We start from the raw sequence: 21,098 nt of genomic DNA on the forward strand, positions 1-21,098 counted from the left end.
AATATTAAATTGTCACCCAGCCCTATACTCTATTCAACCTTCCTGCTGTCCAGATTGACTTCTTTGTTCCTGTGTGCCAACTCCTGTAATCCCCTTAGACACACCACCTGCAGACGGCCTCTTACGTAAAGACAGGAAGGAGACAGTATAAGGGCTGACCAGACCATCCTGAATCAGAGAGCTGAGTACAGGTTGAAGTGTCCACACACACACACACACCCGGACAGACCCTCTGTCAGTGGGTTTCCCGTCCTGGGAGTCCAGGAAGAGGAGCTTGAGAGAACCATCATCTGTTATTTGTCATCTTGCCTTTAACTCATTCCTCATCTAACAGAAAAAAAAAACAGAAGGAAACTCTAAAATGTTTTTCAGAATCCCAAGACTGACTCCAGGATACATCAGATTTCTGCAGGTAAGCCGTTTAGTTTTTTAAAAGTTCAGTTATCATTGTGAACATTCATGAAATCAGGTAAGATGTGCATAACTGCTGAGGAATGAGGAATTACAATGGTTTGGATTTTTCGATGTCACTTTGTTATAAAGTTGAAGAAGACACAATTCACAAAAGATTTGGAGCCAAGCAGAAAACAATAAGTGAACCACCTACAGCATAGTTTCATGTGCTGTGATTCTTACTCTCAGAAGCATAGTGACACTAAAACTGTCAGCACCACTGGGAAGCAGGAACATGCTGAGTCATTAGATTTTACTTGCCTATGATCTCAGAAAAAGTGGATTGCCATTAATTTGCACCAGGCAGCTTGTTTTGATTTAAGACATTTCAAACAAAGAGGCAGAAAGCCCTTTTAATATCTTGGAATTGAAGTTTAGATTACATGTTGCTTGGCATGCTCTGTCTCTACTGGTTCTTAAAGGAGTAGGATGAAATAACTTGTCAGTTCTGAGCAACCACTGAGGGGAAGAAGTGTACTGGTTTTATAGGTATATACAGCGGTTTATAGCCAGAGACAGTGCATACGGCAAGTTTGTTTCACTAAGCTTTATACTGACATGCAGCCATTTTTTTCAGTCAAGTCTCTCAAGATGCAGCTGTGACAAGATGATGAAATACAATACTATCATATTATACACACACCATCCACAAATACGAGGTCTTTCCATGCTACTGTTCCAGTAATTGCAGATGGCTTTTGCTTTAGCTCACAAAACACAATCACCTATTTGGTGGAGTTTGCTACAAACAATGGAAAAATCCAAACTTGTGACAGTCCGTTGCATTGTAAATGGAAATGGGAAATGGGTGAGTGAGCTACAGGAATGGCTTCTTAACTGCCTGTGACGCATCTCCATTAGAAACTACGAAGTTTCTATTATTTGCTCCTCAATGGTCTTTATTATTGTCAAGGGCCCACTGAGGAAATTGCCCATGTCGCAAAATAGATGAGCTTTTTGTTTGTCAAAAGAGACAGACCACCATTTGGTAAATGAGAGAAGATGGGTTTTTAATCTCTTGTGGATTGTTGGGAGGACTGGATGGGGCGAGGGCTGAGGTGAGCATATTGTGGCTCATTTGATGCAGACAATAGTTTGGGAAAAGGCTAACAATACATGCTGTCCTCCTGTGCTGTGCTCCTTAGGCCTGAAGTTAATCTCTATCCATGCGTATCCTTTGGACATTAACAAATCAGAACTCTGGCTGTTGTTTGCTTGGCAGTTGTTCTATTTTTGGACTGCCTTGATACCATGTCACAATTTATTTGTCACTGAACCATTGAAACCAACATCCAACATTCCCCTGATCACATTTTATCTAAACTTTCTTCTCCTTTCAGACTCAAGCCTACCATAATGTTCCTGTGACGCCTCCAGCTGAGAACACCATGCCTGGTATGGCAATGCTGCTGGGGGCCATGGGGATCGGGATGTGTGGCTACAGCTCCAGGCAGTTGGCCCTCCACCACCGGCCCTCCACCCGTGTGCTGCAGTGGGTTGGCACACACACTGACGCCAGCATGGTGGGCACAGCTGCTCACAGGACCCCCTTACTGGATGATACTCGTCGGGCTGGTGCCCACCAGGAGATCCCACCTCCCTCCTTTGTGGGACACAAGTTCCCTTAAAGTAACTTGGTTGAATATAGATTGGCCACCATCATAGGTTGAGTTCCAGTAACTACACTTTTGCATGTTTAAGATCGTAGCTATGCTGGCCCATTGCATCAATGTGGCCCATGTGCTCTCTGATGATATGCGAGTGTGGATATCTGACTGATCTCAACCTGTGTGTTGGCAGGAAGTTGGATGTGATATCCATGTGTTAGCTAGTGTAACACATGCAAAAATAGTTTGAATTCTACCGGATTGTATCAATTAGTCACTAATATTAGAGTCCTTAATGCACTGTGTGGGCACTAAGAAATATGAATGATTGGATGAGTATGTAATGATGCTGGAACCTCCCAAAGACTGTTGCTGAATGCAGCTTGAATGAACTAACATGTTTAATTTGGAGACATTGTGTGTCTTTTTGAGGCTTGGCGTAAAAAGGGACTGACGCTTGGCAGTGCCCCTCTGTACACAGATGGTTGGTAAACCTCTCTCTATGCCCCCCTCCTTCTCTCCCCAGGCAGACAGCCATGTTTAAGTGCTTGAGCAGCCCATCCCTGCCCATGACTTTAATTGATTTCCTCTGAGGAGGAGCAGGTGCCATCCATCAACGGGCCTTGGCGTTTGCTGCCGTAGTCTGGCAGTGACTGTCAATCAGACTGTGGTGGAAGACACAGGTTGGCTTTGTGGCTGAATCAGTGACGGGTGCTTCCTGTTTTCAAAACAGTTAAACTTTCCAAAGGTTTGATCAGGGTAGTGAAGAACAGCAGAAAGTGGCAGGAAAGTTTTGTGGATAGAAAGCGTCTTTCAGAGTAATAGAAGAAAGTCATGCACAATTGATATTAAGACCTGAGTCGTGTAAACAATGCTTATAAAAATACACCTTGCTGGATTACTAATGCTTATTTACCTGGCTCAGACAGCGATGGCGACAAGCAGGCAGGGTAGACTGGTGATTCCCCCAGGATAAGCCTGTGTCCTCTGAGGGGATTAACCCATGTGGAAAATCATCCCTGGCACACACACTCATTAACCTAATCTGGTATTAGAATCAAGGACTCATGAGAGGCAGACAATCCTGCGCATCCCTACTTTGTACCATTCCCCCTGCAGTGTCCACCATTCATCCTAATGTCACGTGTTCATATGGAATTGGTGTTTCCATTTGTGGTTACACCAAAAATGTAGCAGTGAAAAGGGAATTAAAATTTGGCGAGACACTGAGTGTGGTTGAGAATGTGTGCCGTGCCTTACAGGGAGCACAGGGTCATAACTGTCTTTATCTTCACTGCCTCCTAGTATGGATATGTAGTCATAACACGCCATAAAAGGGAAATTTTATTTCTCCATGAGCAGGACACAGACAGAGGAGGTACTGTAGTATTCTGCTAAGCTGTGAAAAAGGAGGATGGTGGGAAAGTTGAGTGTTTCATCACGTAGAGGTCAGCCAGACCTTGTAATCAATTTTTTTGATGCTGAAGAGCCAGCCTTGTCTGTCTGCCAAATTGGACCAGCGGCTAGTTGTGGCAGGTTGGGAGTTTTTTAGAGCCCCAGTATTGGACCTTCAGAGCGCTAGCTCAGTAGGTCACACACAGAATGGTCGTAATACACTCAGCAGAGGGGCTAATGGCTCCAACTGGCATCAGACACTGAACAATTGGTCACCTTACTCTGGACAGAGACTGACACCATAAAACAATTTCATAATGGGGTTGTAATGGTCTCAAAACAACAGGATACTCTGTGTTTTTAAGTATATACCACTGAGGGGAAAATATATAGGTATGTTGGAGCTTTTTTTCTGAGAAATAACAGATTCATCTCAGGCTCTCATATATGTATGACTTGACGTGCTTTTCACCTGTTCTTACATCTAGGTCTGAAAGTATTGTCATGCTGGCACCGAACTGCAATGCATAGTCATGTTTGGGCATTGCACTCCCATGAGTGTGAAATCAATATGGGTAAGGGTTGGAGGTTGTGTAATGCACCTGGCTGGTTTTGATGGATTCTCTCTTTACTGCAGTGGTGCACAGTGAGCACAGAGCACTGTGAAAACCTATTGATCTCAATCATAGAGTTGGAGAGAGCTTGTCTCCTCACTGCAGCAAACTTCCTGTTTCACTCAGCATTGCACAGTTTATGAGGGGGTACTGCCAAGACAGTGCACGGACAAAAAGGAATATCTGAAAACATGTTTGCTGTTAAGAACTGTGTGTTGGACTAAAATACAGGGAATGTTTGAAAGCACAGTATTGCTCTGTTACCTTGCTTGTGGGTGTCACACCCCAGTGCTCATCTATTTCAGTCTGTGAAGGTGTACAAACTTGAGTTCAGCTGTGCATGATAGATGACAGATTTGTTCTGTTAGCAATATAATTAATATTTAATGAATAGATGTTGGAAGAGATTTATGAAATAAAAGCATTTGGCAAACATGCTGCTCTACTGTTGCACTTTAGTTACACCTGTGGGTCAGATTGTTTTTGTACCGTGTTGTGTGATGAAGTTGTCTTTTTTTCAAGAAATAAAGGCTTCTAGTCAACGTGAAATTTATGCTGTTTTGCTGTAATATGCTTGAATAGTTTGATTTGAGTCAAGATGAATTATTATTAATTGTTATTAAGATAAATAATTTCTTAATTATACTTTGAGACAATAATTACTGTATGGAGAAAATAACAATTCTCAATATGTAATTGACTTACATGAAGGATATGGTAAATATATATTGTAAAGTAAATAGGTTTGAGAGGACTCAACATATTTTGACATTAAAATACACAATTATCTAAAGTGTTTTTGTAGTTTTTGCCCTTAAAATATTAAAAAACAGGTAAAAACACAAGGCAAGGCAAGTTGATGTCAATCCATACTAGATCTTCATGAGTCTGAAAAATGTCTGCTGAACCTGAAAATATTAGTGACCATACAACCTGCACCACCCGCCTGTTTACAACTGTGCAGATGCAGGAATCACCGATGGATATTTTACATCTCAGTGCCCATAACATTCAGCCACATTGAACTTAAAAATATTGGCACAATTGTTTGCTTTTATTCTGTCATAAATAACCTACACATACACCAAATATTCACAAAAAACGAGAAGAAGAAAACCAAAGACACAAATTCAATCTAACATGAGACCTGGACACGCAGACACAAAAATATTAATATATACCAATACTGTTGCTGCAGACTCCATCAGATAAACAGTGTACAAAGATGTGTAGTTAGTTATTTGCATAAATTGAAGAGGTTAGAGTGATGGGTTTTACAGCATTGTAAATCCCAAACAATAATGCTAAGGAGTAATCAGGCAAGCCACTGAATCTGCAGATGCAGATGCACTGAAACTGGTATCTTCAAATTCTGTAATATAGAAGACAAACAACCTTTCAGGAGGTTTGAATCCCCCCAATGTTGAAAATATGTGTAGAAATTGACTCTCTCTGGAGCTGTCTGGTACTGTAGGTCAGTGGGTCATCAGCCTGTGTGAGCCCATATCCATAATAGGTGAAGAGAAAGGTGAAGCGGGGCCGCCACATCCCAGAGGCAACAGGTTTTTCCTACTGCAGCCTAACTGTGCCCTCCAGTGGACATATCCAGCGGATAATCCGTGTCATCAGTCATCGATGTTGAAAGTTTTTGCTCTTTGCTTTGCTGTGCGGGTTACAGTCAGGCCTCGTCTTCATGTGACGATGTTTCCTCCAGGAACATGTAACGCGAATTAAACTTTTCTCAAAGAAAATGCAGTTTCATTTCTATGTCCGCCACTCGCTCTCCTCAGTGAAGACACGGCGAGACAGTGCGCATGGTTGAGCAACGCTGGAGGAAGCAACGCGTGGAGTAGAGTTGACCAAACTCAGGACAAAAGGATTTTGGATTTATTTGTCCGCTTTTAAGGGTTTGTAACGATTTCTTTTTTAGTCCTTTCCAAACTAGAGGTACGGCGTTTAAACGAACTGATTACAAAGTTTCGCAACACGTTTTCAAATTGTTGGATGTAGACTTAATTCAAGCTCCCGTCTAAAAGTTTGATTGGGCGTTTAAGTGTATGCTGTTAGAGCGAAATTATATGTTTATAAATTATATGTTTTATCAACATATGATCTAGAATCTGTTTTGCCAACTCCAGTTTTATAGTTTTCGATGGCGCTGTATGCGTGCTTCTGTGTTGGTTTTGGCGCATTCCTCATGCGTACAGTTAAGATGCTTTTAAACCAAACATGCTACTAGCTTTTGTCACATGTGGTCACACTGGAGAGTCCTTCTGCGGCTGATCCATGTTATTTAGCCACATTGTGTAAAGACACTGATTGTCTTATAGGCTATCATTCATATGTACAGCATAAGTTCCCTGTAAACTCACTCAGTCTATCATAAACCTGAAGGGGATCAGTTCAGGGTTGGTTCAGACTTGTAGTCACTGTATATGTGTGTGACTTCATCCATCATCTTTCTGGATGTGTGTGTGTGTGTGTGTAGGTCACCTCCACAGTGCCACATTGGTCTAGGTTGAGTGAAAGAGCAACAAGCACCTGCGGGGCCGCATCAGTGGCTGCAGTATGGGCAACTTTTCCAGCAAGGACAGCCATGGACCCACAGGTAGGTCAACACATACACACACTTGAGCCTGCACTTGTTTAATTAATTCGCTAGCTCTACTAAAGTCACTTTCTTTGACTCTTCTTTGGTCTGTCTCTGCATTCTGAAGTGGATTTAAAATGTTTGCCACGACACACATGACTGGCAGTGTGTTTTGGCCTCATGTTTAGAGACTTTTTAAAAAAAATAAAGGCAGCACACCTCAAAGCTCTCATACATGTAGAAGAAGAGAATGGTAGAGGGAAAAGGAGTGGTACAAGAAAAGTGAGTATGAAGGAGAGGGGTGGATGAGGGGTAATCTGGAAACTGAAGGCAACAAAGGGGGAAGCAAGCGGAAAGGCTAAGTGTGTGTGTGTGTGTGCGCTGAGCGGCAGCAGGAATCTTGGCAGCCCTCCTGTGTGTTGCTCAGTGAGTGGTCATTCTCCTTGCGTCCCTGTGTGATTCGTTCTGGCCCCGCCGGGCCAGCTGTGATGAATCGGCAAAATTCCCCGGCTCAGCACAAGGGCAGCAGATTAATCATAGGAAGCCTAATGCTATCTGACACACACACACACACACACACACACTCACCTACAGACCTCAGTGGACGCACACACACATACTCTCTCTCCGTTAGTCAATCTGCCACCCATGCGTATGGTTGGACGAGCACATTAAGGTTTGGAATGAAGAAATAAAAAGCAGGGGTGGCATGAGAAAGTTATTAGACAATCCTGTCATTCTTTTCCAGTGATTATGCCTACAGCAGGTGGTGCATAACTGCTGCTCTTACAACATAAAAAATCAGTCATTTCAGTGAGGCTTTTGTCCAAACAAGGAAAAGGAGGAAAGAAAAGGAGACATGACGCCCAGTAGTTCCCATAGCTTCTTAACTTATTATTGGTGGCATGCTGTGAGGGGCAAGGAACGCTGAGTTTAAAAGTGGAAACTGGATGTGTTATTGTTACCATGTCAGGCTCAAATTTATTTGCGGCCGACTGCTGCAAATACATCTATTTGTCTTCTGTGTATGTGTGTTCCTGAATTTGGGGAATGTATGTCGCAGCAGCATCATGGATGAGCAGTCCAAGAGGAATGTCTCAATTAAAGTATTCATCTCTAGGGGCATGGCCTGGATGATTGCTGACCAATGAGGTCCTTGCTGGTCTGGTCACCTCACTGAATAGTGTTTTGAATGTCAACATGCCAGACTAGTGACCACTAAACTGTTTTCTTCCTTAGTTCTGGCCATGATTCAGTTGTTCAGGCAGTTCTTTCAATCTGTTTTGCTATGTTTCTCACAATAATTCAGAACTTAAAGTCCCTCTCAACTCAGAATAGGTCTTGTTTATTTATACTTCTCTTGGATGTTTGAGCTTCACTGTGCAGACTGATGTATGTGCAGAGTTTGACACGATAAGGCTGTTTTTCCCATTAATCTGCTGAAAGGAGAAAGTCTCTTTGTGCTCTAACACATATGCCAAGAGTGGACTTTTCAGTGATGTAGGAGACTCTTGCATCCACCAGTTAAACTTTTGAAATCAAAAATATTTGTATATTCAGGAATTTTCAGTAAGGGAGAGGACTTAAAGATTTTTTAAACTAGGTAATTGATCTTTTTGGTGGAACATCACGCATCAATTTTCAAAGCAGCTTTACAGTTTTTTTATACATCTTTAAACATGTCTGATGCTGGGTCTTTAAAGATGTGTTTGCCTTGCTTATTTCATCTGAATTCGATGAATAATCTGAAGTTGTTTTTTTTCTAGGGGCCCATGTGGATAGTTTCCACACTCCTCCTAGTTCTCCACAGAATGACCTGCCTGCTGTCCCCCAACTCTTCCCCCCTACCTCACCTCAACCTTCCTCTGCGGCCCCGATTTCATCCCCACCTCCAGTCCCTGTCCTCACATCCAGCGGGAAGAAATCGCAGCCAAGCACCACCCCAACCTCTCCCGTTCCCCCTCCTGATTGGAGGCCTCATTCACCAGTCAGCTCAAACAGCTCCACGATTGGTCCAGGAGTTAGCCCAGTGCACGACAAGCCAGGAAGTACTGTGGCAGTGAAAGGACAAGTTGCTCTTGGGAGGAATGGGGCTCCTCCTACCTCTACCCCTCGGACTCCAGTCACCCAGGGGAAGTGTGTGGCTGTAAGCCCCACAAAGAGCCCCTCTTCTCCAAGTAGTTCCTTACCTATTGTGCGTAGCTCTTCCAAGCAGAACTGGAGAGAAAGGGACAGTGGTCTCAGTCAGTCTCTGCTGCCGGGTCAAGAGGCTGGGGACAGCCAGGATGAGGAGGTGGAGAAGCTGCTGGAAGAGTGTAGGACAACACTGGGTATCACAGCCAGTCAGGATGGAGCCACAAACACAGCAGGCAAGAATGATATGTCTCTCATTCATGGTATTATAATGTCCAGTGCATTCCCCCTCTCTGTTTCCTCTCTACTTATGAATAATATTCACGCCTGCAAAGTTTTGTATGAGTGTGACAACATTTAATTTCATTGTGGGCCCAACATTTCCCTGTTTTCAGAAGGGCAAATCCATTTCCTTGACATTTTTTTGTGTTTGATATGCATGTAATGTCCTCTGACATTTCTGTATCCTTCCCTCAGAGATACTGAAGTGTCTACTGACAGAAGTGAAGAGTCTGAAGAGTACTTTACAGGTGAGATGTGCTAGAAAAGGCTTTTGTTTCTAGATATGTTCTGTCCTATTCTTTTTTTTTCCAGTTATTGGCTTCATGGTGTGATATTAATGGTAATTAGGGGTCACTAGTTTTTAGTTTTTTATCAGGAATTTCAAAGGTTTGTGCAATTGCACCTCGAATGTACCTTTTTCCTGTCTTCAGTCCTAGTTTTCCACACATGCAACGCTAGAAAACACTAAAGTGGATAAATATAGCTACATAAACAGGAAGTGACACACTCCAATTATATATGTCAGTGTAGTGCTTATGACCCTTCATCCAAAAGATAACACCCTGTCAAACACTAACCCCCCTATCACAATAGGCTCTGGAATGGGCCCTGCTCAGCCCCCTGGGAGCTGCAGATCCTCTAATGGAGGTCTTCCTGTCCTCTGCTTCTCCTGAGAGGCCCAAGAGAGGAAAATAGTTGAGGTCATCTTCTGTTCAAGTGTCTCGTAGCTCATATGTGTAGAGATCAAAGACAGTTTCATAAATTGTGGATCCTTTTTTACAAAAGGAGAACATCAGTCTTGAATGTTAGCAGGACACCTGTTGCCTTCATTGTTACTGATTTAAAACATGAAGAGCATGTTTCAGAAATGTTTCATCCCTAAAGTTTATTCACTTTTTATCCGAACCAGGCACACTATGTTTGTCTAATCGGGGACCTACCAGCTATTTTGGATTGATCCATTATTTAGTCCCTGACTCCATTTATGACCCAATAAAAAGTCATCATTAGAATAAATATCTGCAAGCGTTCCACAGTCCAATTGCTCAGGCGTTCCATGCTCTTATGAGGATGGTGATATTCTGCGGTAATTTCCTGTCAGTTGGTCTTTCCAATTCCTGACCCTCCCTTATGAGGATTGTAGCCCGAGGCTCCCAGCTTCCTCTAGATCTGCCACAGATTACAACAGCTGGAATATGTCCTACATTATGCCTCCCTCAACCCCATTTTTCTCCTCTTTTCCTCTCTCAGTGACTGTCCTTGTTTCTATTATACTTTTTACAGTGTATTAGAATCAGAATGATTAGAATTGCATTAAATTGCAAGCAGGTGCTAATCCGACGCACGTGACCATCTTGTAGCCTGCTCGTGTTCCCTTCTACTCATCACACCTCCTTAATGTCACCTTTCTCTCTTCTTGATATTCTAACCCTCCTCTCCTCTTTCTTTCCTTCCTCTCTTTTTCACTTTCCCACATTCCCATGAGGGCTTGGAAATGTGAGCCTCGCATAGGCCAGCAAAACCTCAGAGAGTCTGTGGTATAGCACTGAGAGGTAGCCATGTATTAGAAATCACAGCAATCGAACACTGTGTTTACATGGGCCCTCGGTAGGGCAATATAAGCTAGCAAAGCTCGACTTTATGAACCCTCTCAGTCTGCTCTGCTGTCCTGGGAGCCTTTTTTTTTTGTGGAGAGCTGGAGAAGGGAAGAGAAGTGCGGAGGAGGGGGTTCACATTGAGCCGTTCAGGAGACAAAACTTGTTTTGTTTTGTGCAGTGTGGCGAGGAGGGGGGGGATGTGGGGGGTGAGGGCTGCAGCTTGCAGTGACTGGCTGGCCATGTGTTTTTGTGTGTGTGGTGCACGTGAGACGCAAGACTCGCAAACATGTACAGATGCATTGAAAGTCTTGGCGAGTGCAATTGGTTTTGTAGGGAAGCCTCCCCCCCCTCTCCCCTTGCTGTGCCTCTCTGCCTTTTCTTCATTCCCTCATTCTTTCTCCATCAGAGAGCTGACCACTCCTCCCTGAGCACAAGAACTCACACTTACCCTACAACTTTTGCTGCAATGCTCTCCTCTATCTCATCCCTTGCTTCCTCTTTCTTTCTTCTCCCCACCCCTCTTTTATCTCATTTCCTCCCCTCCTAGTCTGTTCCTCCACTTCCATCCGTCTTTTCATCTGACCCCCAAGTTTCTTAAGCCCTTTTTCTTCAGATCTGACCTCCTGTTTTTTTAAACCTTTTTTCTGTTTTATTTAAGTAGCCATCATTCATCCAGTCACATTCTGTCAGCTAAACCTCTCCTCTGTGCCTCTTCATCTGTCTTCATCACAGTGTTCCCAATGCTCCAGTCTGTCTTCTACCAACCAAACAGTTGTAATGTATTTTGGATGCACTGTATTTAAACTGAATGCTGAAAAAAAAGATGATTACCCAATGTGCAGTGAACTCCTAAAGATGTTATCCCATGTGCCATCTGTCTGTGCTTATGTGCTCCATCAGTCTTCAATTGTCTTAACCAACAAAAATGAAAACACTCCATTCATGGCTGGGTTGTGGGTGTGTGTGGGTGGCTAGTCAGATTTGGTTACCTACTGGAGATTTAGTCAATCTTAAAGCCCTGCTTTGGAATCAGTTCCACGTGAATGCTGCCGGAGATTTCCAGGAATGATCTCTAGGTTCCCTCTGCTCTCTTTCTCTCCTCGCTAGGCTGCTCCAGCAACCCTGCCTGGACTCAAAAAGGCATGTATCTTGAGGCTACAGTGGCTGTTCAAATTTAGAATGACGATTTGTGAGTTTGGTTGGATTGGATGAGGGGGGGCTGCATTGTTGAATGTTCATGCTGTGCTGAATTTGCAGTGCAGAATAAATTGCATTGACTTGTGACCCTTTTATTTGATATCAGTGGACGTTTGGGAATGCAAATTGTGAGTGCAAGTTGGGGGGAATTTTTGCCATTTTGTATGTGTGTGGGTCAGCTGTAGAGGGATGAAATATCTATTAATAGGTGTAAAAGTGTGTTCAACAGGCTGTGGAAAGCTGGAGAGAGGAGCCATTACAGAGTTGGGATGTTTCTCAAGTATGTATTAGAAAGACTGGGTGTGGAGGTGAACTAGGGACAGATGGTTTGAATACACACACACACACCCGCGCACACATACACTATCTCCAAGTGTGCTGGACCCTTTCCAAGAATCGTCAGGAAGTCAGATGTGCACAGGAGTATAGACGTGTGTGTGTGTGTGTGTGTGTGTGTGAATGCTGGATACCACATCTGGTCTTGCAGTGGGGCACTAGGTCAGCCCTTTAGGGACAGAGTGTGTGTGCGTGTGTGTATCTATAAGACTGACAATCCACTCCACCCTTATCTCAGTGTGAACTGAGGAGCGCCCCTTCCTGTTTCCTTAAACAGACACGCTCCAGTTGGAGTGTTCACATCCAGATAACAAAGGCTCTGTGAAGACAAGATCCTTCGGGTCCAAGTGGGTTTTTAGTATTTCTTAATATAGAACGTCTCTAAACAGGGACCACTATCCTGCTATTCATTGGACATGTTTCCAGGGAAGAGTGTATTCCAACTTACAGTGAAACTGTGGATGTGTGTGAGAAAACTTAACAATGTGGTTTGGTGGTGAGGTAAAAGAATAAGGGAGGTGTATGTGTGGGAGAGAAAAATGGAATATGATATGTGTGTGTGTGTGTGTGTGTGTGCATCCACTGTAATCGGGTCCAGCTGTGGTCTTGAGTCACTGGTCAGATGAGGGAGCAACTTGGCTCAGATATCGCCTCCTCCTCCACATCTCCATCCATTCTTCATCTAATTACTAACCTTCCCAGCCCCCTCCGTTCCTCAGCCCTCTCTCACATCTCTCTTGCTTACACTTCTCCACAGTCTCTGTGCTGCCTCCATTAAATCTGTGCATGATTTCAACCCCTTTTATTGTCCTTCCTTTCTCCTTTCCCTTCTTTCTCGTTCCGTCTCTCCTTTCATGATGATGGTTGCTAAACTTTTTTTAATGGTCTGGTATTATTTACCTTTTGGCTTTGAATACTTCTTTTGTTGTGTATGTTCCATATCCACAGGGGCAGTGTTTGTGCATGTTTGAGGCTAGGATACTTTCAAAGTCAGCAAACTGAAATCTTTTTTCTAAATGAGACACTCATCTTCTCAGATATGAAACTGAATCTGTTTCAGACGATTCTTATCTCCTTATCTGCTGCTCATTCTAATGACTAACGGTGGATAACAAGGAAAATACCTATGGAGATATAGCGACAAGGTTGATGACACAGAAAGCAGTTGCATTAATATCTTTGGCCTCACTCCAAAATGTTGCGCGGTACTTTTTTGTGTGTGAGCAAACTTGTTAGGTGTCCTTTTTCCTGGAAATTGTGCAAGTAAACACATATTCTTGTTTACTTGATGTCAGATGATATCAATAAAACACTGAGTAAAAATGTTTGGCACATGATTCATTTAGGCCTCATTACAGTTGACTCGCTAGCTCCACTCCCCTCTGCTTGCTGAGGCTTGCCACTCAGTTCAGTTCAACTTTTAGTCTCCTAATGAGGGTCAAATGGATATTTGATTGATTAAAGTCATTGTCTGTTGAGGGTTCAACAATGTTTGCTTTTGGCAGTCGTATCTAGTTTAGGTTTAAAAATGCCAGTTTTAATCCTTTTAGTCATTTATAAGTAGATGTTTGTTGAAGTGTAGTAATCTGACCTGTCTGTTTATACTGTAATAAAACCACAAGCAAAGTGCATTGATCTGAACCCAAAAATAAAATTAAATAAATATCTGTCAAAGCATTTGTAATATTTCATGTTTAGACATGATCTATATTAAATGCACAATATGTGATTTCTTTTGCTAGGGGTCTCTAAATCAAAACAATAACAAAAGATGGAGTGTGATGACGTTGTAAAGTAGTGTGGGATCATGGGATTTGTTGTCTTCATTGTTAAACAACCAGCTTCTCCCATTGTTCAGGAGATTTTTACTGGGATGGACTCTGTGTGAGCCGAGCTGCTGCTAACATTCGCTCTGTTGTTTCTCTGGTAACTTTATGATCCAGATGTTCAATGACTAAAATCCTTCATCTGGTTAAAAGATATACCAAGATCTAAAAAGTTTATCATGAAAATGTGGCTTAAACTGAATAAAAGTCAATTTATGACAGTTTCTGGTCGACAACCACAACGCCGACGATTGTCATCTTGTGCGTGTATACTCTTAGGTAGAGGAGGTATGACGCTATTGACAGGCGACCAAATGAAACGGACCGTTACCTTGATTAAAATGATGGATTTCTCTAGGTTTAAAAATTGTTGGAAACATTTGGGATAATCTAAGTACATAGCTCAATAAAATATATAATATAGGTCTAGTCGCTTTTAGACATTTTAATGCGGAATAGTTACATATTATGGCTTTAAAGCTGCTCTTATGATATTTTTTTTATTAACAATGGATTAAATGACTACATTTAATGTGGAGGGAACTGCTTGTAGTGACCCTCCGACAGTGAATTACCACCATCACTGCTGTTTCCTCAGCTCTACAGAGAGTTTTAGTCTTTCAGCAATTAGTTTTAATCTTTGTTCGCTATTGCCGCTTTCATCACCCGTGTTTGCAAACCCACTGTATGCTATCTGCCAAGCACAGCTAAGTTTGCTACTGGCTGGTGAATCCAGTGGAGCACTTATCCACTAAAGAGTTTATTTATTTATTTCCCTTAAGACAAAAAAATATTGGACTTGCATTCTTCAGGTTAACTGAAACACAACCCCAAATTAATGCTAATGTTGCTCTTTGTCTGCTGGATATGTACATGTTTTCTAACATGTTAGCCATATCACTTTACAAGGTGATATGTCAGTGCTGTATGTGTTTATAGCTAGTTGCACTGCTGTAGCAGTCAAAAATGAATTAATGAGGGTTTAAACAACATGGACTTTGCAACAGATCCACATCTTTATGAATCAGAGTTTTGACTTGCAAATGAAAATAAATGAAATGACAACCCATGTGTTGCAGTTTGTGTGATGTGTTTTAAGTACACTCTTTATTTCCCTTCCAGACGGAGCGTGGGGAGTGGTTGCAGTTCCAGGCTGACCTACAGGTGGCGGTGTCAGTTGCTGACCGTCTACGAGCCGAGGCTGAAGAAGAGTTGACTGCGCTCCGAACGGCCCAAAAGGACGTTGAGAGGGAACTGGCTGCTGCCCAGCAGAGACAGAAGGAGGCTGATATGCAGCTGGTCACCCTGAGAGGGGAATTGACGGAGAGCAGACAGAGACTGGCTACTCTGACCCAGACTCAAGGCAAAACTGACATCCAGGCTCCATGTCAGGAACTAGAGAAGCTCAACGGCGAACCAAATAACAGCAAAGAAGGGAACCAGAGGGGCAGGGAGAGGGAGGTGTACAGGTTGGGACGAGAGGCGTTGCAAAGTGGGAGTCAGAATGAGGGGATGAAGAATGTCGTCAGCGAGGAGGCCAGAACAGACTGTAAGGGTGTGACTAAACGTTGCCTGAGAAATGTGACCAATGAGGATAGGAGTGCAGAGGAGGTGCGGTCTAGTGAGACACGAAGGACGGTGACCACAGAGAGGTCAAGGTGAGATTAACTTTTTATAATAATGCTCTGAAAACAGTCTATTTCTATGTTGCTGTCATTGCTGAGGCACTATTTGGTGGCACTGTAATGTGTTCAGACAGTCAAATATTTCAAAACAGTCTCTTTAATGTCTTGCACATTTTCTGCGTCTGTCACAAATGGATAACAGTCAATAAATTTGGTAAGGGTTGTGATTGTGGTTTCCTTTCAAAGTGTTGCAGTCAATCCGCAGAGCTTCACAAGGCCACTTGAAGACAGTTTGAACTGTTAAATTTACAGCTGGAGCCGAGAGGAGAAGCTGTCTTAGAAAAAATGCTATTAAAACAGTCTAGTTCATCAACTTTGTTCTGCTAATTTTGTATTGTAATGCTACAGAAGCCTGTCCAGATTACCCGCATCCTCAGACCCCCCCACATTGCAGAATGGAACCTCCCAGTCCAACACTGCCACAACAGCTGGATCTACAAACAAGGTGAGATACTGTATCTTGTTTCTAAGAAAATCCTTCATAGAGTTTGGTTGTTAGCAAGGAAATTCTAATGTGCTTATTCGGTTTTGTTTGCTGTGCATTTAATGGTTTTGACTTAATTTAAAGGAATTTTGTTTGTTTTCAAGAATGTGGGGCAAGTTAGAGGGCGAAGAAGTCTGGATTGGCAAGACAGCAGGCCAAACACTGATACAGGTGTGTGTGTGTGTACAATATGGTTATGTATTGTGTTACAGTATGTATTTGTGCTTTATGTGCTTGTTTTTTCACTTTACCATATACTGTAGCTTATATGGAAAAAAAATTTTTTTTCCAAAGATTATTAAAACTGCACTAATCTTTTTAACAATGGCTCAAATGACTAATAATATGAAAGGGTTAAAATAGAGCTGGGTTACAACTCATGTGTAGCGGCACAAACAGCCCTCTTCAGGGTGTGACAAGGCTGTTTGTGCCACTATGCGTGGGTTGTAACCCAGCTCTATTTTAACATGCACAAGTATTGTCTATGTTTTTAAGAAATTCTCCGCCAAAACGCACCTTCATCACACCTGTTTGAACTAATGAGCACTTTGGACTTTCACTTTATGAAAGGGTTAGCTTGTAGTGGTGAACCCATAGATAATTATTACCCGATTCTGCACTTCCCCTGAACTCTATGGAGTGTTTTACTGTCTTTCAACTCATGGTTTCAGTTTTACGTCCTGCAGTACGTAGTATTGCTTTAGTTCAGTATCCCCATAGAGCACCTTGCACCGAAAATGAATATTGGACTTACATTCATCAGTTGGACACAAACATTACACCAGATGTATGCTAATGTTGCTCTTTGTCCGCCGGATGTTTAAACAGGCAATTGCTCACAAGCATGTTTGCCATTACACTCTTTATGTCGCTATGAACAGCTAAACTTTCATGTTTGCCTGTTTAAGGGTTATATAACTGAACTTTCTGTAATCATAACTTGTTAGGAAATACAGTATGGTTTCTTTTCTTTACAGGAAAACGTGAGGAGTCTTTAAACAAGTACAACTCTGCCCTCACTGAGCTGCCGCCAACCAAGTGAGTACATACACACACAAGCACGTGCTGACAGACAATATTGTCCTAGGGACAAACCTGATTGTTACATCCTGTTACACAATCTAATTACTCTTTTCAACCCATGTGCATTTGTCTGGTGAACTCATAAAGCACAGCATTGGGGCCAAAACACCTTTCTTGAATCAACGTGTTAATTCAGTTTCCTTTTCTATAACTGAGTCCACAGTGTGACAAGATTTTTTGTAACTCAACAAAAGCTCAACTTATAACAACAACTCTTGCAGTGTTAAAACAAAGAAATTGGAGGCTCTCAGTAGTTTTTTGTCTTGTTGTTGTCAGGTCCCAGGATGGTTTCAACCTGCTGCTGCGTCGCCATGGAGGCTCAAAGAGAAACTCGCTGCTACGCTGGTGTCAGAGCCGAACCCAAGGCTATAAGGTGATCCTGGATATGATTTAGTATACATGTCTTTCATAAAGCCGCACAAGACTGTATTCTTATTATTGGTGCTTTTTACAATAGCTCATTAGCACTGATAATATTTGGCAGTCATAGCTTAGTATGGTTCGTTCAGAATGTTGTGAAGATTACTGTATATACACATCTTGAAGAAATATGTTAAAAGCTGTTGTATTAATAGTGCACGCTGATTTGATGTGTGATGACTACAGGAGTAGAAAGTCAGAATTTCAGTTTACCAACATCTGTTGAATGCATCATGATTTCTGGATTTTATACCTTGATTATATTATAGTTATACCGGTGTTTTAAAGGTGTATTAAACCATTGAAGCTCATGTGATTCCATTCTCCTTTCTGTTTTAACTTTCCATGCAGAATATTGACATTACCAACTTCAGCAGCAGCTGGGCGGATGGTCTTGCATTTTGTGCTGTCTACCACACCTACCTCCCCTCACACATCCCTTACAGCACCCTTAGTCTCGAGAACAAGGTAGGAAAGGTGCCTGGTGCCTGTGTAATGAATAGGACCTGGTTATTTATGGCGTTAAATGTATTGATTATTCTATTCTTTGTAGAGAGAGAATCTCAGTCTGGCATTCAAAACAGGAGAGACTGTTGGGATTGCACAATCTCTGGTAAGCCTTAGTCTGTTTTACAAATTGAATAAATCATTTTACTGTACAGCCTCATCTCATTTCTCTATGACAAACACAAGGTTGTTTTTGTTTGTGTTAAGCCTATATATTTGGTTGAAATCTTTGTTTAACAGACTGTAGTGGAGATGCTGAGAGCAGGCGGTCCTGACTGGCAAAGGGTCCTGAGCTACGTCGAGAGCATGTACCGTCACTTTGAGATGTGACTGCTGGAGGTACTAACAGTCAATCCTATCGTGGATCCTTAAGTACTCATCACACACTACAAGTTGTTTATAATGATGGCCCCCTTAAAACTGTTAAACTTAATAATGTTGGGTGTCTGAAAACTGAAGAAGCTGATGTTCTTCTCTCAGCAAGAAATGATGTTCAAAGCTACAATCTGCAACTTTTTGACATTAAATAATATATTGCTTGACCTTTTGAAGTGCAGCCCATCTTAGCAACAACAATAATAAAGGCAGAAATCCTTCAGAAACAAAAGACGTAATGTGACGTTATGGATGCTGGCTGATGCAAATAAAAAGGTCTGTGTGTGAAGAGATTTTGCAAAAACTTACTGTATTTACTGAATAATATGTACTGTTAGTGCATACAATGTATAATCTAGAATGAAGCATGCATCATGTTTTACATCCAATCAGATTTTCATATCCAAGTGGATGACTGTTCATGAAAAAAAACCTTTTAGGTCTTATATCATGAAATAGTGAGAAAATATACATTTTTACCTGATACCTGATTTAAAATGTCCAAACATAGCCGTAGTTAAAATCCTTTATGGAGCAATATCTTGGCGTAAAGGAACCTTTTTTAAAAAACTACATTTTCAATTTAAGTGTAGTTTGACAAGGTACGTTCTTAAGAAATGAGCAAAGAATTGGTTAGTTATCATTGGCTCCACAGTCATTATTTAATTCCTTATTGTTTGCATTCTTATATATCTTATGAAGAAATCAGACACAGCTAAAATAGACAGTTTAGTTTGAGTGAGGTGGGAATCTGACCAATCTGTGAATACACTTCCTTTTAATACAAAAAGTCACACATTGTAGCTTTCAAATAAAGACTATCATTGACCATCATACTGCAATTCAGAATATCCAGACACACCTTTGAGGAAGGTAGTGTATGTACAGGTTGAGTTGCTGTTAATGTCTCCACACTGGTACTTCACTGGCAGAAAGTACTGTATTACATCATGATCTTCATTAAATCTGTAAGCAGTTCTTAATCTGCATTTGGTTTTATCTGCCAATATGTTTTGCCTTTTAACCTTGTACAGCATGTGACGCTTTGCAAAGATTCTACTTCTTCCTGGACATTTTAGCACTCTTCTTAATATGCACTCATGTCAGCACTTTGTTTGTGTAAGAATGTATTAATGTTAGTACAGATGTTAATGAACTGCTTTAGTCTTCTAATGGCTCAGTAGATGTTCGATAGCAAGGCTGCAGTCCAGCTGGAAATGTCTGTGAAGATTTGTCCAAGATCAAGTTTCTGTTTTTGAATAACAAATGATGTTTTCTCACAGAAAGCTCATTCACATACAGCCATGTGTGGCAATGATCAAAATCTGAGTGCCTCTTTTGTGTGTATGCCAGTGCTGTTAAGGTGTTCAGGGATGTGCATTACAGGAGTGATATATAGTACAGCATAAAGGAACTACAAGCCTACACAGGCTTGCACATCCGGTTTCAACATCATTTCACGCAATGTCTGCATCCTCACAGATGTACAAACACACCCTCATTACTACACCAGCACTGAGAAACCAAATACCTGGTTTTGTTAAGACATATTTAAAGCTGAGTTTGTACTCTTATGTTGCCAAAGTTGTATGTGCCGAATATTTTGGACAAATATACCTTGTAAAACATGTTTATATGTAACTAATGTGGAAAAAAAGTGATACCAAAGAAATAAAATGGTGATATGAAGCAAATAATACTGAGTGAGTGTTGTGTAACATAGCAGATTTCAAATCTGCTAGTATTTCCAAGAAAGCTTTACATTTAACAGTAGAAGGAATCAAGTATCCATTTATGGGCACTGAACCAAGTAAAGTATTCCCATCTCTTCAGGATTCATGAAGGTTCTGATTGGGTTGGATGGAGCTGATATTAGAAGTGTCTGTTTAGCCTTGTCTTTACTTCCACCTGCTGGTAAGAAAGATTTATTACAAGACTTTTATTGCACTGGATCATCATGACTCTCAGTGAACATTTTAATTACTGTTTAGTGGCTAAAATATGGTCAGTGTTCCTCCCATAATGTCAGATCATCTCCTCCATGCTGCTATTTTTACTACCAACTCTTTGTATAACCTGTATTTTTGTGTCACAATGACCATGCAATGCAAAACATTAAAACATAGTGTATATGACATTGCTAGTTTTTTTTTTTTTTTTTTTTTCCCCCAGTTCCCAAGTACCCAAGAGCAATAGTAGTTGCTGTTTTGTATAGGGAGGGTGAAGTAAATTGCATTTTGGCCACTGATGAGATTTTACCCAACATCTCTCTAACACCCCACTGTTGTCTTGTCACCCTGTGTAGCCACAAGGTAATTAAATTGTCAAACCTGTTTACCACATACCTGAAGGTTGATTGTATGGATTTGTATTCCAGCGAGAGCCCTATAAAGTAATGTTTAAAGAATACTGATTATAATAGCAGCCCCTTGATTTAAGTATCTTCCTTGGTTGGTGGTTTTGTGTCATATAATGCATGCAGGGTTGTATTCCTGCTGACATTCAAGACGGAT

At 41.6% G+C, this 21,098-nt stretch overlaps 2 protein-coding genes across 2 annotated transcripts; both read left to right on the forward strand.

The window, feature by feature from the left end:
• Window positions 1–4,618, forward strand: zgc:193593 (uncharacterized protein LOC564090 homolog). Its single transcript, XM_067614799.1, has 2 exons — window positions 1–412; window positions 1,794–4,618. The coding sequence occupies exons 1-2, from the start codon at window positions 362–364 to the stop codon at window positions 2,079–2,081; spliced, it is 339 nt and encodes a 112-aa protein (XP_067470900.1). The 5' UTR covers window positions 1–361; the 3' UTR covers window positions 2,082–4,618.
• A 1,049-nt stretch (window positions 4,619–5,667) lies between these two features.
• Window positions 5,668–20,282, forward strand: si:ch211-195o20.7 (cytospin-A). Its single transcript, XM_067614012.1, has 12 exons — window positions 5,668–5,976; window positions 6,558–6,677; window positions 8,426–9,028; window positions 9,270–9,322; window positions 15,154–15,689; window positions 16,065–16,161; window positions 16,305–16,371; window positions 17,178–17,238; window positions 17,560–17,656; window positions 18,055–18,171; window positions 18,257–18,316; window positions 18,451–20,282. Exons 2-12 carry the CDS (start codon window positions 6,638–6,640, stop codon window positions 18,538–18,540), a joined length of 1,821 nt encoding a protein of 606 aa, XP_067470113.1. The 5' UTR covers window positions 5,668–5,976; window positions 6,558–6,637; the 3' UTR covers window positions 18,541–20,282.
• Window positions 20,283–21,098: the final 816 nt, after the last annotated feature.

The sequence above is a fragment of the Thunnus thynnus genome, chromosome 16 (genome assembly GCF_963924715.1).
Source record: "Thunnus thynnus chromosome 16, fThuThy2.1, whole genome shotgun sequence".
Classification (NCBI taxonomy): domain Eukaryota; kingdom Metazoa; phylum Chordata; class Actinopteri; order Scombriformes; family Scombridae; genus Thunnus; species Thunnus thynnus.

Excerpts from the sequence above, each read along its gene's own strand:
- zgc:193593 (XM_067614799.1), top strand. The coding sequence starts at position 362 with ATGTTTTTCAGAATCCCAAGACTGACTCCAGGATACATCAGATTTCTG. Across the intron at positions 413-1,793 it reads GATACATCAGATTTCTGCAG|ACTCAAGCCTACCATAATGT; the intron begins GTAAGCCGTTTA and ends TTCTCCTTTCAG.
- si:ch211-195o20.7 (XM_067614012.1), top strand. The coding sequence starts at position 6,638 with ATGGGCAACTTTTCCAGCAAGGACAGCCATGGACCCACAG. Across the intron at positions 15,690-16,064 it reads GTGACCACAGAGAGGTCAAG|AAGCCTGTCCAGATTACCCG; the intron begins GTGAGATTAACT and ends GTAATGCTACAG. Across the intron at positions 16,162-16,304 it reads CAGCTGGATCTACAAACAAG|AATGTGGGGCAAGTTAGAGG; the intron begins GTGAGATACTGT and ends TTTGTTTTCAAG.